Here is a 22,236-nt window from a genome sequence, read left to right as displayed (position 1 = left end):
AACCGTCAGAATTCCCAGCTGTAAAATCCATAAGAGTCCTGGGACCCTGTTACTGGGAGAATCTCAGCATTATTGGTGTTTGAATTATACAGAGAAATATCTGAAGTGGAGAAGGAAAAACAAAAAACACTCACAGCACCATTTCCTAAGCTAGAAAAAGTGAAATCTTTATTGAGCAGGGATATGGCTCATAAACACACTCGAAAGGGCTCCACCTGCTGCTCAGGTGTAGTCAGTGCAATCTGACAAAGCTGTGGAGGGAGCTGTATGAAACGGGATTAGAATATTAATCTGCTATATTTATTCATAACTTTGCCTCTCAAATACAGAACGGTCAGCTGTTATTTAAAGGCTGAAAACAGACTACAATGGTTATAATTTAAATCAAACCTTTGAAGTAACAAATGTACAAAAAAGGCAGTCAATGTATTAACTTTAAACATTTTAAATCAAAATGGAACACATTTCGCAGAAGTAAACCTAGAGCAAATTGCTATTTATGGTGTTTACAAGCCACCTAAAAGCTATAAACGTCAAGTGCCAAATGACTAGATAGTTGCTGTAGCTCTCATAAAGCCGTATTAATATTTCACTTTCCACAGGCCCCGACACTGGAAAATGTGCTGCCCGAAAAGCTAAAAATAAAGCATTGACTATCCAAGGGCAAGAGAAAACTGGATTTTTTTTAGCGCCTGATCCAGCAAAGCATTTAAGCAGATACTTAACTTTAAGCATGCAAGTGGTCTCACTGAGGTTAAGGGGCCTACTCAGGTGCTTAAAATTAAACATATGCTTTTCTGGATTGGGGCTTTAGTTCCATCTTTATGAAAAGGGGCTAACAGCATGATCTTTTCAAAGATGAAGTCAAGCATTGCTATAGCGAGCCTACAAAAGTATAGGCCTATCAATTGGCATGAATAAATAAGCTTGTAACGTGCATTAAAATGAATGTGATTTGCATACCGGCCTGTTTAGTGAAAGTTGGTGATATTTTCACTGCACTGAAAATGGCCCTTTCGGTAGTTGTGCTCACACCTAAATATGGAAGTCCATGTTACATAACACCCAAAAATAATATGACAAATTTACTATCAATGAAAACATATTTTAATGCCAACAACTAATAAAAGTTCATATTCCAATATTGCTCACAACAATAATATACAATTTGCACAAAACATGGCTGTCCAACAAGAATATTTTGCAGGCTATAATATATATATATATTTTTTTCCTTAAAGAATTATATGCCAGAGTTCATGCAAAGAAATTCAAAGCAGTAACACAACATGAGCAATCAGTTGTTTTTTTTTTTTTTTTTTTTTTACAAATTATCAAATCCATTCAATACAGAGACATTAGGAGATAGATAGGTATATACACACTGTTTTGTTGTGGTCCTTTTTGTGTTACATTAAATCATGGGTTCCTTCTTACCACACCAGGTCCCTATTAAAGACTGGTTCAAATAGGATTTTGAGTATACTCCACCCATGTGGACCACCAGAAACTCAATAACTTCCCTTCTACTGTACATGACTATGAAGGAGGGACTTATCCGCTGGCCAGGAGTGTGGGCAAGCAACCTTCTCCAAAGCTAACCTCAGTCCTGATCCATAGTCTTCACCACATTTGTAGTGGGTGGCTATCACTCCATTCCTCCTATTTTTGACTGGCCCCAAGGTCTTGGTCTCCAGCAACCTTTAAAGTTGGAAACCCAAGACTAAAGAACCTGGAGCTCCTAAACAGCAGTGCACAGCACTGCCAGCCAAGTAACCAGATATGTACAGTGAATGGCATGTATTCTCTGGTTTGAAATTTACATACAATATACACAAATAAAGCTATTCTATCAAGGTGCAAGTTTATTATTCTCTGGTGTGTTCCCATGAAGTTTGATTTTGTTTTGTTTCTTTTGGCCTTCGCACAAAGCTACCAACAGCGTTTACACAAGAATGGTCTGTCTGTCTGATAAATATAGTTCATTATGTGGCCCCAATTATGCAGTCCTTACAAAGGAAAACACCTACTGACTTCACTGGGAGTTTTGCCTACATACTGGATGGCATCCAGCGAGCTAAATTCTTCTCTGCTATAACTCCTTTGACTTCAATTCATTTACAACCAGGGTGAATTGGGAGGATGTGTTTTTTTCCAGGAAGTAATCAGTTTTACTGAACTGAATTGGGACTTGTGTTCACACATCAGTAAATTTGTACAGTCCATGGGCCAAATCATGCTCTCCTTAATTTTGATGGGACTACTTCTGTTTGGGCAAGTTAGCAGGGTTTGGCCATATGGGCAAGTATTTAAAGTTCTTTGGCATTATTTCATACTTGCTGGACTCAGGTGCTGCCTCAAAGAGAGGGATTTTTTTAAAAAAAGATGAAATGTAATTATAGTAAATATTACATATTAACCCTACCAGCTAAACGGATGTTAATGGAATGTCAGCTCCTGAAATTAAAATTGCCATTGTTTTCTCAGGCAGGTCCAATTCATAAAAATGCTTCACCCCCACACTTGAGCCTGATTCTGCAGCCTGTAAACGCGTCACGTGATGCTTCCAGCGAAATCACTGGAAGTTTGAATGCCCTGAATCACCAGGGCACTTAAGTACATGAGTAATCCCATCTCTGTTTAGCAAAACTCTTAAGTATGTGCTTCACTTTAATTTTAAACACATGCTTAAGTACCATTGAAACCAACAAATGCTTAAGTATTTTGCTGGGAAGGGATGCTTAAAGTCACACACGTTAAGCACATGCTTAATTAAGTGCCTTTGCTGAATTTGGGACAATATGCACAAGGACAATAGGATTGGGCCTTCAGGGCATATTTTCCCTTCAGTCCTTATGGGAGCCTCTCACTGATACCAACCACAGATCTGAATATGGGGAGAGAGGAGATTATATCCTTTAGCACAGTGTTTCTCAATGACCAGTCCATGGGCTGGCTCCGGTCCCTGAGATCTCCATGACACAGTTTAGGAAGGCAGCAAGCCAGTCCCTGGTATCAAAAAGGCTACGACAAACTGCTTTAGGCCTGATCCAACTCCCACTGAAGTCAATGGAAGGATTCCTATTGCTGTGAGTGGGAGTTAGCTCAGGCCCTAAAATAAGCGTACCTTTTGCACTACTGCAGTTAAATTTCTCTCTAAACCCAGCTTCCCATTTTTTAACTTGGTTATAACAAGTCACGCAGAAGCTTTGCATACATAGTCGCAAACTAAAAGCAAATTATTTTACACTTGAAAAGAAGAGCTGGCTAACCAGATTAAAGAAAAAAAAATCCTTGCTGGTTTCAAATGCTGGTTTGTGTTTGTACAATGTTAACACTGGATTTACAAAATGACATTTGGCAAGACATGAATCCTCATCTCACTGGAGATTTTAAAAGACTTATCATCAGAGATCGGGGGTTAAAATATTCTAAGGTGCACTCAGTGAACATGTTTTCAGAAATTTTCCTAAGACATTTTAGCACTGATAACGTGCTAAGGATCTCATTATATGATTGAGCACATAAAGATCTAGCAGACTGAACACATTATGCTGAAAGACAAACCTTCTTTTTAAACTTTTTTTTAAAAAAGAAAACAAGGAAATTAAATAAAAATATTTTAAAGCAGAATTCAGGTTGTGACACAGTTAGACAAAAGTGGCTACATTTAAAATTAAGGCTGGTATCTCATATTAAATACGGCGTGAGTTAAAAGTAGATTATTCTCCTTAACCTTTAATTTCCTGGGTGTAGACAGCTTGCTTCATAATATTAACATCTGAATAGTTTTGATATTGGGGAAGATTTTTCAAAAGTGCCTAAGTCCCAATGACTTCCAATAAGAGGTAGACTCCTAAGTCTCTTTTGAAAAATGGCCTTCAGCTCCTAAATCACCAGGCCCTTTCAAAAATTTTACCCATTGAGCTAAACTATTGCTTAATCCTTCAAATCATCCACAATTCCCCTATTTTCTGTGCAGTGGCTTTTACTATTGTGCAGTTTGTACAAGCTTAAATGGACAATGAGAAGGGCAAACAAATGTTCCAGCTATATTGTTCATTTTAAAATAACTAGAACACTTATATAAACCCAAAAGCCAGTACTTAAATGATGGTTGCATAAAGTAGGACATCACTTCCTTGTGCTCTGGATAGTATTATCTGGTTGTGTGATTTTTGTTTCCCAATAAAGAAACCTTTTCCATAGAAACCTCATTGAGAGATGGCATATAAGAGCTTCCTGTGCTAGATACAGAAATAATAATACTAATAAAAAAGCTCCAACAAGTAATCAAACCATCATTAGTTTTACAAGATGACAGCGAAAAGCTGTCTTTTTTCAGCAGGAAGGGTTTGCTGCAGATTTTGTAATCTGAAGTCTTCACGCTACAGTTCTGTTTTATTCTTGGTAGCAATTTTTTCCATCATGGCTTTCTCTCTGGTTTTCATTTTTCCCTAATAACTTTATAAATATAACTTTTACTGAAATCTGAAAGAGATAACTGATAGACTTGGACAAGGATGAAGGAAGCTAGCAAGCATGTCTCATGTTTAGTGCTAGCTCTTCTGTGTCACCAAAGCATTGGTGCTGGGATTCTTTCATCTGTTATTTTCTGAGGTAAACAGAAGAACACAATGACAGGTCCTCAGAGATGGAGATGGATGGGGAGGTATCTTTCCCTACTTAAGCACATAGACACTGGTACCCAATTACAAACATGCATTTTGCTTTTCTGCTTAGGTGCAACATGATCTACACTTCAGATTCACATATAGCAGATTCATGGCAAATTGTTTAATGTCTGAATAAGAGCTAAAAAATGGGGCCCAATCTACTGGACTTCAATGGGTGTTGCACCAAGCCTTTTGGTTTGTTTTATGAATGGCCCCACACTATAATTTGAATTGGTATTTTTTTCTAGAATGCCCATATCCCCCTCATCTAAATTACAAATTACTTTCAATGATCTTATATCAAATGTTAAAAATGCTAATCTATGTACAAAGGTAAGCCCTTTTGGGCAAGTGGAGGTTTAGCTATTCAATTCACTAATGCATACTGCCGAACCCTTAGCATCGGGGAAGGCTGACTGACATTAACAAGAGACCTCTTTACAGACATGATTTCACATCTCACAAGATATACAGTAAATTTATATACTGTCCATCTCTCTCTCTCTCTCTCTCACACACACACACAAATAAAAAAACAAAAACATTTCACATGTAAAAAACAGAAGATGCAGAACATGAACTGTTCAGATACAGAATATCTCATTTTATAAAGCATCTTTTGTCCCAGAGGGTCCTAAAATGCTTTACAGAGTCAAGATCTTGCTCTGAGTAGACTCATTCTGTGCAGGTGATATTACAAGGGAAGGCTTGCAGATGAGCTGGACTGAAGGATAGCCAGTCTCATTAGTGCAAAGAGGCTGAAGGAACTCTTTTCAGAACACCATAATGCTGCTCTAAAACTAGCAGGATCCAGACCTCTCTATTGTGTGATGCAGGACACAGTATAGAGGGGAGCATGGGTCCCGACTACATCACCTTGGTCCGTAAAGTACCAGGAGACACATTAGCCAGGCCCTCCACGCAGTGCTGAAAAGAGCACTAGGAGAGTATCGTACTTTGCTGTGTAGTTGCACCCATACAACATAGGGTGGGAGTTTGACTTATTTATGATATGCATAATTCTCTCTCACACACAAATTTCTTCATCTACTACTGACATACAAGCAAATGCTAGGGTGAAAGGCAGGTGCTTACAACAGCACGCTTCAACAGTACACAGAAATTTAGGACAGGAAGTGAATAATATACCTACTTGAAATACACAAGAGGAATTTTGGTAGGCACAATATAATTACTAAATTGGAGTTTGGCCAAGACCCTGAGGTCGACAACTCTAACCTACTCTTGTGTAATGTGCCAGCAGTTCTTTAATGACCACAAGGGGTCAGGACCTCAGCTTTCTGACTCATCTGAAAGATGTCACCACCCAGAGCACAGTGCTCCCAAATACCACGCTAGGGCATTGGTTCAGGGACTCAAGAGGGGAAAAGCCACTTTCTGACACACCAGCACTGCCTTCTGAAGCACATGTTTTACTGGAGGTCTAGCCAGCCTTGACCGTACTTAGCTTGGGCTCTCTGACAGGATGAATTATTTTACTTTTATGTAGCACTGTTCATTCTGAAGACTCTCAAAGCGCTTCATGATTTAGAGCCCTACAGCAACATTGAAACCCAGCCACCACAGGGGCACGGGGCAGCATCCAACTGGCACACAGCTCACTGCACAAGTACAGGGGAAGGGGAACTTTCAATTAAGGATAATGGGGCAAATCCCTCCACTTGAAGTGCTATGTATGTGCTGTTTAAAGGTCATGTAGAGTGGAGAGGACCAGATTTTATAAGGTCTCACCTGAACGATACCGCTTCCCCCCCAAATAGTAAACTAGATGGTACTGAATTTATCCACCATAGGGTGATGAAAGGGTCAGTCAATGCTGCTGGGATTTGATTATGTGGCATGAAGGATTCTAGTTAATTTGAATCTTAGATCACTAAGCCATCCCTGACTGGTGTTATGGCTGTGGCCCACATGATATCTTGTTGAAGTTGACCATTTAAAGAATGCGCTGTTTTCTAATGTGACTGTTTTATAAAGGTCACATCCTTGTATGGCTGAGCGTCCCTGTTTTCTAACTTGCCTTATTTTTAAACATGAATTGTTTCTGCTTTGATATGTCAGGTTGTTTTCTTTGTTTGCTTCAGAAATGTGATAAGAAAAACTCATCTATAACCGCAGTGAGTGGGAAAGGTAATCGAAGTTTTAATGAAAACACAGCAGCAGCAACAATGGGAAGTTGAATGGCCAAGGTCAGCCACCAGCCAAAGGTGTTCAGACAAATTCACTCTCTCAGATGCAATGCAGACATTTATACTGACATAGAAAAGTTAACATTTGCTAGAGCTCAACTATCCAGTCAATGGGAGGAGTGCATGCATATTAGAAATGAGAATACAGCTCCCCACGAATGGTTACAATAGCCGATATCAGCAGGGCAAAACTCTAGATTTCACACTGAGTTGGGCAAATCGCTTAACCTGCTTATGTCTCGAGTTACCAGCATGTTAGATGGATATAATAACTATCTCCCTCACAGAGACATTGTGATGTTTATTAAAGGCTAGATGCAGACACCCTCCCTCTCCTTGCTTAATACCACACTCCATCCTTCGTCCTATTAATGTCAATGGGACTATTTCTGGGATAAGGTATTAAGCAGGAGTAAGAGCAGCAAGATCAGGCCGGTAATGTTTGTAAAGCATTTTGAAATTCTCAGATGAAAGACACCATGGGCCAAATCCCAAAGTTCTTATTCAGTTTTTAATCCACCCTTATTCATGCAGAACACCAACTGATTTCAGTACCAGCTTTGATGCATACAGACTTCAGGATCTGGTCCTATGTAAATATTATTATTAATATAGAGCTAACTCCTGAGGGACTCGGAGTATCTACAACTTGCATTGATTTCAATGGAAGCTGCAGGTACTATGCACACCTCAGCATTTGGCCTGTGGTGAATAATATAGGGAAATGGCTTGAGCCCAACCTTGAATCTCAGTATTGTATATAAATTTAAGTGCGTTCACTTTAATGACAGCTGTACGTATGTCAGTAACACACTGACAAAAAGGTCCCAATTGACTTCCCTTGGTGTTGTGTGCAGGACTGTGGGCCCTTAATTTGATTTTTGTTTTTGAAGAAAAGGCCAGCTCTCTCTCTCTCTCTCTCTCTCACTACTGCACCATTGAAATGTAGCTCATTTCAGTAGGAGCTGAAATCACTGGAAAAAAAAAATCTTCAAACATCAAACCACAGTACATTTTGGCACAGAACTGGAGGTTCCAGAAAAACTCCCTATCACACCACACACTGTAATGCATCCAAAAGGGACTAGTACAATTTTTGGTATGAAGCCAACGGTCAGTGGATCTTCCACATGAACCGTGTCAGTTTACAAAGTGGCAGGTGGAAACTTAGCAGAGCAGCTACTGATAGTGCCGGTGGGAGGTTTTCCACTAATTCCACATGCACCACTTGGAATATATACATTTATATACTTTGCCCAATCAATTCACTTGTGAGCCAAGAACTTGCATGCAAAGTTTTAACCTTGAGAAAGGTTCCCTTAGGAAACTGGCCATTTTCTAGAGTAGAAAACATTTGGAAGCCATCTGTTTCTAAAAGATGGGAGGGGTGAGGAATGGTCTCCAATCTGTGGAACAGGGAGGATTTGAGTAATGGGGAGGTGGTTCTGGAGTTTTCCCTGAAAAAGAGTACTAACCTTGTTCCCTGATGCCCCAAAACTTTCCTATCATATGTTTCCACCAGCCCACCTCCTCTGCCAGTTCTCAAGCTGACTATGGGGCAATGAACCATAGGGGAGAGCTGGGTTAGTTGAGATAATATCTGCCAGGGTCAGGGAGGGAACCAGTCTGGTTCTAGAACAGGGAGAGTGCAGGAGCTGGCAACAGATTAGGCAAGATGGGTGTGTTCTGGGGACTGTGGGGCAATTAAGGGAGCTAAGAGGAGATTGTGTCTCTTCTAGAGAAGGAGAAGGTAGGACTTGCAACAGAGAAAGGTCAAAGTGCCTGTAGATGCCCAGATACCAACAGTGACGGGAGACTTTATAAAAACCTAGATGGGAAAAAAAAAAGCCCTAGATCGTTGTGCAGAGGGAAGGGGGAGTGCGAGTTATGATTGAAAAATGTATATACACTTTTTCTAAGGGTTTTAAAAAGAATTTCCAGTACACCCAACCATCTGAAATTCCTTGGGTTGGGAGGATTGAGGGAATTCTTCCCCCAAAATGGATGAAGTATTGCAATCGGTACAGAGATTACTGAACAGAGGCTTTTGTTTCCTGAAATAACAGCACTTTCTAAAGGATGCTGCTATGTACCACTACAATAACGATTGCTGTATGGATATGCCGTCTTATAGGCCTCATTGCTGCATGGATATGCTGTCTTATAGGCCTCATTGCTGCATGGATATGCTGTCTTATAGGCATCATGGTCACATTCTAAGTATTTTTTGGATGAAATTCATCATAGAGGCTTCTACTGAAATGGAACGATAGCAGTTCTGGTCCGGTTAGGTGCGGCTCAAGCACTTAGAGGGACTCCAGAATCTGTGCATTGTGGAGCTCAATGGGACCCCAGGTCTGTACCCCCTGCTTATTTGAGTCTGGGAACTCTGCCTCCAATTGAAGGACATGGAGGAAACTCCGTGATGGAAACCATGCAGTTTTTGCTGCCCTAATAAGCCCTCCCATGAGCTTTTCCACCAGTGTATGCAAACCATTAATCATCCAATGTACTCTAATGTATCCATTAACAATAGCTTTAATAGCAATAGACACTGCTGCATCAATCAATAGCCAGAATCCTCTTTCAGGAGCATTTTTGATCCCATAGACTTCTATAATCTTGTTCTCCTGCTCATGTTTAGTTGAGACCAGCAAAGCAAATCCCACGGTAGCGTAAATTAAATCTGAAGGCTTATGCACTAGAACACCAAGCATTAGATCGTGCTCAGTGTTCCAGATTAATGAGCCCCTGAAGAAGCAAAGGGAATGCGTTTGTTCAGAGGCAGGTATGCTTTGCTGCAACTAGTTTTGGGTCTAATTTTGCCTTGCATGCTCACACAATTCCCTTTTAGTCTATGGTAAGCCCTGGGTACAGAGTGAAGGGAGAATTTGTCCCTTTGTTCCTAACAGGATACTGCGAGTGAATGTATGCTCATGAAAGATGTACTACAGATCAAGCAAGTGAAGTCCTCTGTTTAGCCGCAGAACAGATACCACAAAGTCGGTGACACTTCAAGCTTACCAACACAGCCCATCCTATGCATCTCAGTCCTAACCTAGAGGAGCCAGTTCTCAGGGTGAGACAGGAGAGAAGTCTCCCTTCCCCATCCAGTCTTTCATTTTTTTTTTGCTGACACTGCCAAAGGAAGTTACATCTATTGTGGTGGATTTCTGTGCTGGTGACATCAGTCAACATCAATATTCCAATGAGTAACCCAGGGGTAGAGGGCTCTATATCCCATTACCAATGCCCTGGACTGCTATTAATGTATGCCCTGAAGTCATTGCTACATAAGCAGTGGTTATCATTCTGTTAGACACCAGATTGCCTCGCTGAATTTATACCTGTGTTTTTATTTCCCACTGAGAAAAATTCTGCTTGTGGATACAAGTCTGCAATGCCTGATGACTTTAGTGGGAGCTCTGTGGGTACCTGAGGGTAAAATTTGGCCTACATGATTACAGGGTGAAAATCTGGAGCATTATAATTTTATATTCAGAGAAGTTAACATTAAGCTGCTGGGTGAGATTTGTTTTTATATGTAGATTGTCACCAATATGGAATAATGGGTTTCAAGGAGTGAGGAAGCACACCAAACTATAATATAAGCACCCCCAAGAGTTGCAATTGCATTTATCAGGTTCTTGCTTCTTTAGCATTGCAACATTCACAGAAAAGTAAGTCGCCAGTAGCTAAATGTTCTAGACAACATCTTATATGGCATACCATATGCAGAAACAAATTGTCTGGTAATTCATTGTTAGGCTGACATGCTGTGTCTCTGAGACATTAATGGTAGTTGAGACAATTTTGTAATTTGTTGCAGATATTGTATAGGCTTTAAAATGATCAAGCATACAGGAGGATTTACAGATCAGAACAATAAAACAGTTTCCTATCATGGTGATAACTAATGCAAAGACTGTGTTTTCTGAGCATTCCAAAAGCTATAAACATGAAATAGCACCGGACATAAATATTCTAACAAAAGACCAAGAAGTTATCATGCACTGTCAAATTAAAGCTTCTAAAAATCTGTGAACCGGGCACAGTTTCAAAAAGCATGCTAGAAAAGAAATACATGTAATTTTGCCACTGAAAAGGTAGCGCCTTTCTCCTACTCTTTACTGAGGTCTTCCCTATGTTTTAAATCAACCGATTCATGAAAGGTATCATCAAATACAAGAGGTCAGGAAAATTGTGCCACTTAACAGATCTCTCTTGCTAACAGTATGCTGCAAAATAAATTGAGCCCTGACATTGCACACCTCCATTGTAGATAACCTATACATTCTGAAGATACAGTAAGAAATTATTCTATAGTACATATTTAATAATAATTTTAAAAAGTCTACCTTAGTCACAATCTCTGGCCAGTAGCGAAATATTGACATGTTACTAGAATAAAGGCTGATATTAACTCTTTCATGTAACAAACAGAAATCAGCATCTTCCAACAAGTTTCTGTGAGAACCATTTGCACCAAGAAAAAAAAGTAAATATGCTAATTTCACAAATGGAGTTTGACAAGCAGTCTTGGCAAAACAAAGCACAAACATAACATTTCACAGGTACAGTTACCATGCAAATGCATGTTGAGTTTGTTATTGTTTTTAACCCCAAATCACAATTAGCATGCAGATTTTTATTCCCCAACTACTGTAATAGATATTGTCTTGGTAATGTACCTCTTTGGTGTAACCATAACCATTTAGGCAAGATTATACCACCTTGGGAAAGAATACAAACAAAACCTGCTCATATGTATACAGTATTTACACAGTGTGCCTTTAAAAAACAAAACGTGTTACATAGATTCGCAAACACAACTCTGTCAAAAATTAATTTTTAAGCTTAAGAAATAGATTTTAAACTACAAGGCCACCCCATTTGTTATGAACAATTTTAAAAAGTTCCCACCCCTAAAAATTTGCCAATATATTTCCTCATTTATAACAGTCTTACCAACTTTCTAACACAGTTGACCCTTATGAAACAGCAACTAACAAATCTTACGTTTCTTAAATGCACAATAGAACGGAATCTGGGATAGGTACAGTACACTTCTTAAATGTATAACTTGGTGGAGCAAAATAACCTTAAATAATCCATTTGTCAGTTTAAGTGGTCCATGGCATCTTTGTTCAGGCAGAGGCTTCTGCTGTTCATTGGTGAGTTCTGGCTTTTGTTGGCACTAGCTCCAAGACCACACACTTTTGTGTTCAGAACTGAACATAACAGTAATTCACAGAATAGTGCTAGATCCTTGTTTCTCAAAAATGGGTAGGAGCCATACGTTCAGTATTCCCTCATCTAAGTGAGGCTGCAGCTTAAAAGCAGCACCTTTGGCCAACAACAACAAAAAATATTCCAATGTGAAGTAGAATTTTGTATGTTAATTTAAGCAACTGCAACAGGAGCCTTAACTCGCAGTGTCTTTTCTGAGCGCGATCTCCTTCCTGAACTTTATACAACGGAGCCCTTTGAAGAAGACAAATGAATTGACTGAATCCTTGTCGCCAACGTCCTCTGTAAGTCTTGTAGTACATTCTGACCAGACGTGTCTCCATTCTTGTCATACAATAGCTGTTTGAAAGCTTCATTTTCAATGAGGACCATCATATTTTTTAGAAAGTAGCCTTCACAATAGGAGGACAGTTCTGTGACTCCGAGAAACTACAAAAAGTGGGGATTAAAGAAAGGTAATCACTCTGATAGGTATGGGTTAATAAATACTGTTCATGAGAAGTAAAGATAACAAACTGCACACAAACTATACTAGCTACGTTTTTCAGACGGGAACATTGACACCCACATATATGTGTGTGTCAAGTGATATTTCACATTGTTTGCTTCAAATGACAAATTCCAGACTTAAGACTACGTCAATAAACTAAGGTCACCTTGGAGGCAAAATTCCAAGGATGAAATTCAGGCCCCATACAAATCAATGGGATTTGTGTCATGCATGTCATTGGGGCCAGGATTTGGCCCCAAAGTTTCCACCACCAAAACCAGTAGATTTGGGGAGATCTACTAGAGGCCAGGTCTAGCAACACTGTCTCCCAGCATTCCTGCCAAGCATGACACACCTGACCGGCACCACCATCAGAAGTAACTGCTTAAAGACATGTACTCTAGGCCTGGGGTGAAATACCTCCAGCTGGAAAATAGCTGCATGTGAAGTATGTTGTTTTTGGGACCACTACATTCCTTTACACTCAGTGTATCCCATCTTGCTTGCGAGTAAGCAAGCACTACGTGATTCACTAGAGCACAGGAAGTAGCAGTTGCCTCATAAGAAGTAGTGAGCAAATGGCCTGATCCTGAGTTTATGCAAGTAGTAGCCCTGAGCATTCCAGTCAAGGACTAGGCCCTGAGCGTGTTCTGCAAAGCACACAGAAAAGTGCTCCATGGATCCACCAGCCTGGGCAAACTCCTGGTGTGTTTGAGCTCTGAGAACAAATGGAAAGCTTTGGACATGCTAGTGGATGGAGCTGCCGGGAGGCCTATGCAACCCAGAACTGTAGATGGCTTTTCCTATCTTCAGCCTTGGGATCTTTACTCTGCAGAGTCTAGAAAGTAGGGTCCATAGTACAGGCCCACCACTAAATTAACATAATCTGTGGATGACACAAATGTTGACTCCAAAATAAGGGACAGTTCAGGGCAAGTTAGGAGCTTTCTAAAGGAGAACATTATTTTGGATCTGGAAGGTCAGATGCTTAGCTGGTGTAAACTGAAGTAGCTTCATTGAAATCAGGGAGTTGTGTTAATTTACACCATCTGAGGATCTGGATCAGAGACTGGATTAATTTTCTTTGGTGGATTTACTGTTCTCTTAAGATTTCACTCCATTCTTCTTTACTCCTCCTTCCGTTATCCTTACTCTATTTCAATGTACAGTACATTGCAGTGAGGAAATAATATATTTCTCTTTTCTTTCTTATTATTAATCTGATTCCCAGCTGGCATGTTGGGGAAGTGCTGAGTATTATTATGTGTACTCTCAAAACTCCTATTGACCTCACTGAAAGTTTGGGGTATGCATGGAAAGCATGACTGGTACCTTGTAGAAACTAATCAACCAGTGTCACCAATGCAATTTGCCAAATCACATGGCTTTTCTCTGGAGAGAGCACACAGTAAAGAGAACCTGGAGTAAAAATGAAAACTTGAAAGCTATGCTAATCAAATGACCATTTCTTCCTAAGGTCCTTTATAATCACAGGAATAGAAAGTCCTCAGCAACCATCTAAATGAACTGAATATTCAGAAAAAGAAAAGGAGTACTTGTGGCACCTTAGAGACTAACCAATTTATTTGAGCATGAGCTTTCGTGAGCTACAGCTCACTTCATCAGATGTTTACCGCAGTTTCCACGGTAAACATCTGATGAAGTGAGCTGTAGCTCACGAAAGCTCATGCTCAAATAAATTGGTTAGTCTCTAAGGTGCCACAAGTACTCCTTTTCTTTTTGCGAATACAGACTAACACGGCTGTTCCTCTGAAACCTGAATATTCAGAATATAACACTATCCCATGCCACAGAGTTAACTAATGCACCTGTGATCTGGGGACACTCTATGCCAGCAGAAGACAAGAAATAGAGGCTGCTTGTAAAACCTGCATTCTGAGCAGGGTGAGAAGAACTGAATATTGAAATGTGAACAATTTAACAATTTACAGACCATCGAGTCTGAAGTGAAGGGTCTTGGTCTCATAAGTCTGCCATATAGACACACCTTCCACTGGCAGAATTCAGTGACAGCTCCATGCATTGAGCACTTGCTGGATCTGGCCCACAGAAGTGAACTAGGGCCCAGATCCAGCATGTGCCCAACCTTGCCTTCAGTGGGGTTACTCACATGCTTAAGTGAACTGCTGAATTGGGGCCTACAGAGATAAAAAATCCAGCGTAGTTTATCTCACTTTTTGAAGAAAAGGCCCAAGAGTTGAAATCCAAATTGAAATGATTCTTTTTAACTAGAATTAAAAACCCCTGCTAAATCCAGAAGTTGTCTCACAAACTGGGAAATAAATCAGGTGCCTTTCAAGGTGGAGGATTATTCTGTTCCTTCATTTGTTTCTATCACAAAAGATAGGCCTTGAGATACACTTCATATATAACTCATTTTCAGGAATGAAATGTTTTCCTATTTCAAAAGTTGATGGCATACCTATGCACATCAAATGCATAGCATTATATATTGGGAATACATGACTGTGAGAAATAAAGATTTGATCAGCAGGAGTTGGGAATGGCCTGTGGATCACCTCAAACGAGTGCTGATCAAATCCCTAGGTCACACCACACCATTAGCTCTTTTGTACATGCCACATGTTACAGAAAAATAATTTTAGGAATGCTTGTAACATATTTTTATTGGGACTTTATTTTGTATCCCTCCACCTGCCAAGCCTTAGTTAATGTGAGTTCCACTATACAATGCTCCAAAGGAGAGGAAAAAATAAAACTAAAAAATGTAAAACACCTAAAGTAGTTTTTCTAAGTCTAAAAACATCATGCTTTAATATCCTATAATTCAGGACCACTGGGAGGATTATGGAATCCTGGATTCAACTGGGAAGCTGGGCATTTTTCCTCTCCAATGGTATAAAAGTCTCATTACTATCCCTGCAGGGTTGTAAGACATTAGACTTTGACAATGTGTCATTTTTAGATACAGAAAAGCTGTCAGCTACTAAGGCCAAGTACTACTCATCATGAACCTCCAGTGAGGGTGATGTTAGTGGGAATATCCCCATTTGCAAGAGGAAGGAAGGCAAGATTACTTTTTTTTAAAGGCAACTGTTTGAAATGGCTTAGGGATGTGGAATGTTACAATAAGTCCCAGAGAGTGGCCTATAGGGACAGATGATGAGGTCATAGATATGTGACAAATTGCACAAGCATGTGATACATTTATCACTGCCTATCACCTGGCGATGAACTTCACACAGTCGGGGTAGACAGACATGCATGCACACACACACGTACAATTGTTTTACCTTGGCATGGTTGTAAATATCCACACAGTTTTCTGTGTTTATACTTTTTGCACAGATGATCTCACAGTGTCGTTGCAAAGCTTCAAGCTGGAAAAATTTAGCAGCAGAGAGAAGCTAAACAGCAGATAAAAAAAGTGTTAGGACCGTATTAAACAGTATCATTTCCTTGCTATTTTATTACATTTATACACAGACTTATAATTAATTACGTTTAATTTAATTTAATTATCAGTCATTTAACTGCCATAATAAGAAGGTTCTTTTGCTGATTTTACCCTTTTTGGTGTTACAAAGGGAAGTAACATAACAGCTTAAACTATGATGAGCGGCTGTTGGTAAGTGATGAGTGGAAAACAGAACATTCAGATCCAGATGCTGCCATTTTGGGGGTGTGGGACAGAAGTGTATAAGTTCCCCTGATCTCTGGGCACTATCGAGGAAGCAGCATAACCATCAGAGCCTACAGCCCTTCCACAAATGTGACTCTGAAGAATCTGCCCAGCTACACGTTAGAAACAAACAGCCAGGGTTCAACCCTGCTTTTTGCATTAGCACAAACAGAAGTTATGGGATTGATGTAGGAATTGGGTGAAAACCTATGGCATGTGTTTTGCAGGTGGTTAGATTAGACAACTGCAATAGTCCCTTCCGGCCTTAAAATCTATGAAACCAGGTGGGTTCAAACCTCTTATCTCAGCTGGTGGAAAAGGGCAGTGCAGGCAGAGCTCCACCCAATTCCTTTTCTGGAAGGTAGGCAGGGGTTCTTCAGCACTACGCAGTTTGCTCTGATCAATACACATATATGAGGTTGAGCTGGGAGCTCTATCTATTTTTAGCCATTTATATAACACTTATCACTGGGAATACCCGACAAAGTGCTGCTCAGTGGAACCCAACAGTGCCCTCACACTGCAGGCCAGGGCTGTTAGGAAAAAACTGTTAGAAAGTTGTTCTGGCCCTGTCCATCCACTCACCTCCAGCTCCCCTAAATAATCCCCTAAATAAATCCAAAATCTGGAAAATCTGCAGTGCTGATGTGACAGCAGCCATATGGCCCCAATTATGAATTGCAGCAAAGATTTCAGTATTTCCTGTGCTTCTTGTTACCACATAATATAATATAATAATAAAGCAAGTTGCTAAATATAACTTTAGAAAACTAGGGCCGTATCCAGGCTCCAGCTGCCACTGTGGCTCAAGGAGTCAGACCTGTGATCCACAAGGGCTCTTAAACCACAGGAAACAAAGGGAATCCTGAGGGATTAGGAGCCTTCTCTTAGGCAGCTGCATAGTCTTTTCAAGGCTGCTCAACCCCCCCGTTTTGTCCAACACAGCTGCCATATTTGACAGTAAAGCCCATGGGAATGCCCTCAGAGGGGGCCATGTGCCGGGCTTGGACACCCATATAAGGCCAAATAGGCCTTTCTCTTTCCCCATCCAGTCAACTGTTGGGGAGGTCTATATTTATATAGTCTCGATTCAGAAAGAGGGAGGGGGTGTTACCTAGCTGATTATGTGTATAGATCTGTATCTGTAAAGCTGTTGTCCTATCTAGTTTGAGAACACTTTTTGTCGGAAGAGTTAGGGTTTATCGGCCTCTTTGCAAAGTTGTGGGAATGAATTTGAAAAATAACAGCTGGTTTTAGTAAGAGAAAGGAAGTTAATTCAACTGAGCTTAGTTAAAACTGTGCCACTGAACTGGAGAGGACTAATTCCAGTTTTGTCTACTTATACAAATACTCCCCCCTCCAAAACTTCCTCAGCAGGATTATTATAAGCATTACGATACCCACCAAAATAGACTCTCATTGGCCAAACATACCCAATTGCTGTCAGTTTCCGGTAGCACTATCTCTGTCAAAACACCTTGCTTGGGTGTCTCACACTGCACAATAATATAGTGGCAGATTCTATATAACCCCTCTACCCCTCTGATACTATATAGTTTGTGCACTATGATTTTTACCAACTGTATAAATATCAGTGATTTTAATATTTAGTGTCCTATATTAGTTTTACCTGATATAACCTGAAAGCTGTGGATATGAAAGCTTCCAGCTCAGATTGGCGAGGAAGTTGCCCAAATATGCCTTAGTTTGTGTTTTATTGGGAGCCACTTGGTTGAACAATGGCTGATAATAACAATGCACAGAATTTTGGAAGGAGATCACTTAAAATCCATACAAGTTATGCACATTTGGCTGGGGAGAGGATGAGTCAGATTCAGTATGTTTTGTGGGGGAGGGCAGGTGGAGGGGGAAGATGAAAAGTGTAACTGGACTCCTTGGACAGGAGGATATGCTTTTGGGATAAAAAAATATTCCCCCTTCCTTCCATCTCAGGAGGCAGTTTAAAGGTCCCAATTCAGCAACACAGTTAAGCATCTGGCTACTTGAAGCTGAACTTTGACTTCAATGGAACTACTCACATGCTTAAAGTTAGGCATATGCTTGCATATCTTCCTGAATGAGGAACTACACATGAGATTATTCTACTTTTCTGGACATTTGACTCCTAGCTAACAACCCCAGAGACACAGCTTGGAAAGGGGAATAGACTGATTTAGCGGCAAGAGACATCCTATTAAGACTAAGAGAATGAGGCTGTTGTACCATGCTGAGGGAAAGATTTCCAAATTTTGTAACACAAGCTTTTTGCTCGACTAGAAGAGCTTTTCAGAGTGTCTGGCCAGACATTTTAGTTCAAATTATCTTTTGCTTTGAGGTTTTTCCTCTCTCTTTTCTGTCCTATGTCTAATAAAACCTACTTTTATTTATGTTAACTGGAATTGGGGGTGGAGGCTGCAAGCTGGGTATTCATAATGGTGGCACCTCAGTGAGGATCAACTCTGAACTCAGGGAAGCAGGAAGAAGTGGTGGAGAGACAGTCTGAGACTGGAGGAAGAAATGAAAGCAGGTTTTGATTCCTTTCCTCAAAAAGTGCAGACAGATGCCACTGTAGCCATGGGGAAAACGAAACAATCTGGTGAAGAGTTATGTGCTGTTTGCCAACGCTTGATGGAGACCATTTCCATGTGCAGCTATGTGAACACTGGAGAGATCACTTATTGTAACTCCCATTGGAATGGAGTAAAATACTTCTTACCTCCATTATTTCATTATTCTTAATCAGGAGTGATTCTGCACCGCCATAGTAAAGATACTGCATAACCAGCTGAAACAAAACAAAGAGACTGTTTGCTTATGAAAAGCAGACAACACATGTTCACTACATAAGTCTTCCTTTCATTGTCCTGCCTCCCTTTGCTTCAGCGGTCACTGTCATTAGTGTAACATGGGGAGGCTCACAGAACCATATCATTCCTGCTTGAGTAAAACACACGCAAGTGAAGAGGTTACTCTGAAAAATAAGCCGCTTTGGAAAAGCCCCTCATGAGCACCATTTTTAACTTTGCATCATGGGAATGGTGTGGTGGGGGAAGGCGTGTGAGGCTACCAAACAATGTGCAGGGCTACGGATTTGTCAGTCAAACTGGTCAAAAACCTGCAGGGGTCAGGCCATACATGGATATCTTCTCTGTCTCTGCACAGTTCTAGGTGTCTCTTCACAGGTAGCAAGGCTTCTCTCCCAATCCCTATTAGCCACACAGTGCTGTGACTCTCCAAAGAGGTTCAGGTAGCTCACAGGGCAAGTTGATCCCGGCTCATTCATTTTCTGATACCGTTTTTACACCACTTATTCAGGAGAACATGCCACATATAGTGGCTGTTCCCTGATTTCTTCCCTTTCTGGGAAACCACACCCCCTCCTTCCCACACTTCTATAGGCAAGCAAGCATGGTTGGTGAGAAGGTTTGTGCTGGGGTTTTGCATTGTAACATGGGCCAAATAATATTTCTCCTCAGGAAACTTAGATTAAGTTTAAATGTTATTGCAGGCAGCTGTAAGTGACACTGAAAAATACCTGCTGCTCTAACAGTCAGTAAATGGAACTGTCATTGCTCTGGTTAAAATAAACTTTTCTTAGGCATGCAAGGTCTTGAATACACTGCATCTAGCCTAATATGTGAGACAGTAAGTTTGGCTCCACATTTTCACAGAAGGAATTACAAAATTTGAGTAAACAAATATTGCTAGGAAAAGAAAGGCCTCTACATCCTCCCAGCTTGTGTGTGCAAATGCAGGAATACCAAACATGAGAAAAAAGAACTCAAAAGTCTATGCAAATGTTCCACTGAAATGCACTGCTCTGTCTTCAAAGACTACAGAAGTGAAATATACACAGTTAAATCTAGTCACTTACATGTTATTTGACTGCAATCAGCATGATAATGCAGGTTACTATATAAAGGGAGTTGAGGCCTTTGCTTATGAAACCACTACTCTAAGGTATGATATGTCTCATTTACTAAATGTAATTTCATTAATTTGTGCAGGGTACATACAATTGTTGATGACACACATTCCATTCGGATGGTATGTGGGCACAGACTTTACCTGAAATATGGGGTACTTCACATAGCTGATCTCAATACAAGTGTTCTCAGCTGAGGGTTTGCTAGATAGCAGTGCTTTAAACCTAAATAAAAATGAGCAAGATTGAAATACCACACTACAATTACCTTTCTGCTGAAATAGAGCAAAGTGGAAGGGAGGCGACCATCAATTACTGTGAAAATAGGACATTAGAACGTGGAGAAGCTTACCGGGATTTATATCCTGAAATATATGATGGTTTATATACTGCAGGGAGTTTGTCTACACCATAATTGGGAGCATGAATGCAGCATGGCATACCCGTGCTAGCTTTAATCTAGTTAGCACAACTCTCAAAATAGCAATGAAGACGTGGCAGCGTGGACCCCTGTGCAGGCTAGCAAAGCGAGTTCATACCAACTTGTGGGCAGGCTTGTACAGCCCATGCTGCTCCACCGTCATTGCTATTTTTAGCCAAGCTAGCTAGATGAAAGCGAGCCCAGGTATGCCTGCTTGAGCTGCAATCACTTCTTTGATTGCAGTGTAGACGCCCCCTTAGAGGCACGTCACTAAATTCAAAGTGAAATTAGGAAACCTCATTGATTAGGACATTTCATTCTGAGTTTCTGGAAAATGTATAAGACAGTTACCTTTTCAGGAACTGGTGTTCTTTGAGATGTGTTGCTTTGTCTATTCCACAATAGGTGTGTGTGCTCGCCACGTGCACTGGTGCCGGAAGTTTTTCCCCTAGCAGTACCCGTAGGGGGGGAGCCCCCCTCCCCCCACAACCCCTGGAGTGGCGCCTGCCTGGCGTGGTATAAGGGGAGCTGTGCGCTCCCCCCCACCCTCAGTTCCTTCTTGCCGCCAGTGAAGGTGCGTCGGAACTGATCTGCTCCAGCTTTGCTGTTGTTCGTCCCCAGAACTGTTCGTTCATTCAGTATTAGTACCTGTAGTTAGTTAGCTGTTTAGTTAGTTTAGTTAGTCAGTGAACCCGGGCCGGGGCATGCCCCGCGCCCCGGAGTTTAAGTTGTGCAGCTCTACAGCTAACTAACTACAGGTACTGACACTGAATGAACGAACAGTTTGGGGGATGAGCTACAGCAAAGCTGGAGCAGAGCAGTTCCGACGCACCTTCACTGGCGGCAAGAAGGAACTGAGGGTGGGGGGAGCGCACAGCTCCCCTTATACTGCGCCAGGCAGGCGCCATTCCAGGAGTCGCAGGGGGTGCTTCCCCCTATGGGTACTGCTAGAGGGAAAAACGTCTGGCACCGGTGCCTGTGGCAAGCACGCACGCCTATTGTGGAATACACATGAGCAATCACTCGAAGAAGAACTAATTTTGTGAAAAAACCTACCTAGGAAATATAAATGCTGTGCCCACTTGGAACTTATTACAGGATCAGGGACTGACTGTTTCTTTGAATGTAGATAGCGCCATTTTTGAGTAAAACCTGCAACTTTTAAAAATTCAGAATTTCTTCTTGGATTGATATCAGCTTGCATTTTAAATATTTGCAGCTTTTTTTCCCTCTCGCATCTCCATTGTCCTGGCTTGCAAGATGGCCAGTACAAAATGTTGAAGATTCTACATAAAGAAGTTTAATACTTTAATGCAGATTTAAAACAATAGTTTGGGGAAGGGGAGAGAAAGAACTGGATGGATCGCTGTTCTCAGAATGTTAAAATTCTCACTTCAACCACAGATTTGGACATAAAAGCAGAGTAGAATTCATTTAAGTTAATTGTAATTGTATGTGATATTTATACAGATATGTAGATATTTACCTATAAATCTAGGATTTTAGCTTTTACAAATGTTTAAATTACTAGACTGTAATTGACAACTTTAGACACTGAAGACCTCTTTTCGGCCCTGATTCGAGAAAACATTTCTACTCA

At 40.7% G+C, this 22,236-nt stretch overlaps 1 protein-coding gene across 2 annotated transcripts in view; it reads right to left on the bottom strand.

The window, feature by feature from the left end:
* Positions 1 to 1,084: 1,084 nt before the first annotated feature.
* ABTB3 (ankyrin repeat and BTB domain containing 3) overlaps positions 1,085 to 22,236 on the bottom strand; it is a 293,163-nt gene continuing 272,011 nt past the window's right edge. For both annotated transcript variants that reach the window (XM_075123440.1, XM_048832361.2), the window contains 4 exons: positions 20,359 to 20,440; positions 19,007 to 19,075; positions 15,902 to 16,015; positions 1,085 to 12,565 (listed from right to left, as the gene is read on the bottom strand). In XM_075123440.1, the coding sequence (XP_074979541.1) occupies positions 12,356 to 12,565; positions 15,902 to 16,015; positions 19,007 to 19,075; positions 20,359 to 20,440 (475 nt within the window). In that variant the 3' untranslated portion in view covers positions 1,085 to 12,355. The remainder of the gene's footprint in view (positions 12,566 to 15,901; positions 16,016 to 19,006; positions 19,076 to 20,358; positions 20,441 to 22,236) is intronic.

This window comes from Caretta caretta, chromosome 1, assembly GCF_965140235.1.
Source record: "Caretta caretta isolate rCarCar2 chromosome 1, rCarCar1.hap1, whole genome shotgun sequence".
In the NCBI taxonomy this organism is placed as follows: Eukaryota; Metazoa; Chordata; order Testudines; family Cheloniidae; genus Caretta; species Caretta caretta.
Note: the sequence above shows the minus strand (reverse complement) of the source record. Positions and strands in the feature narration are given on the sequence as shown.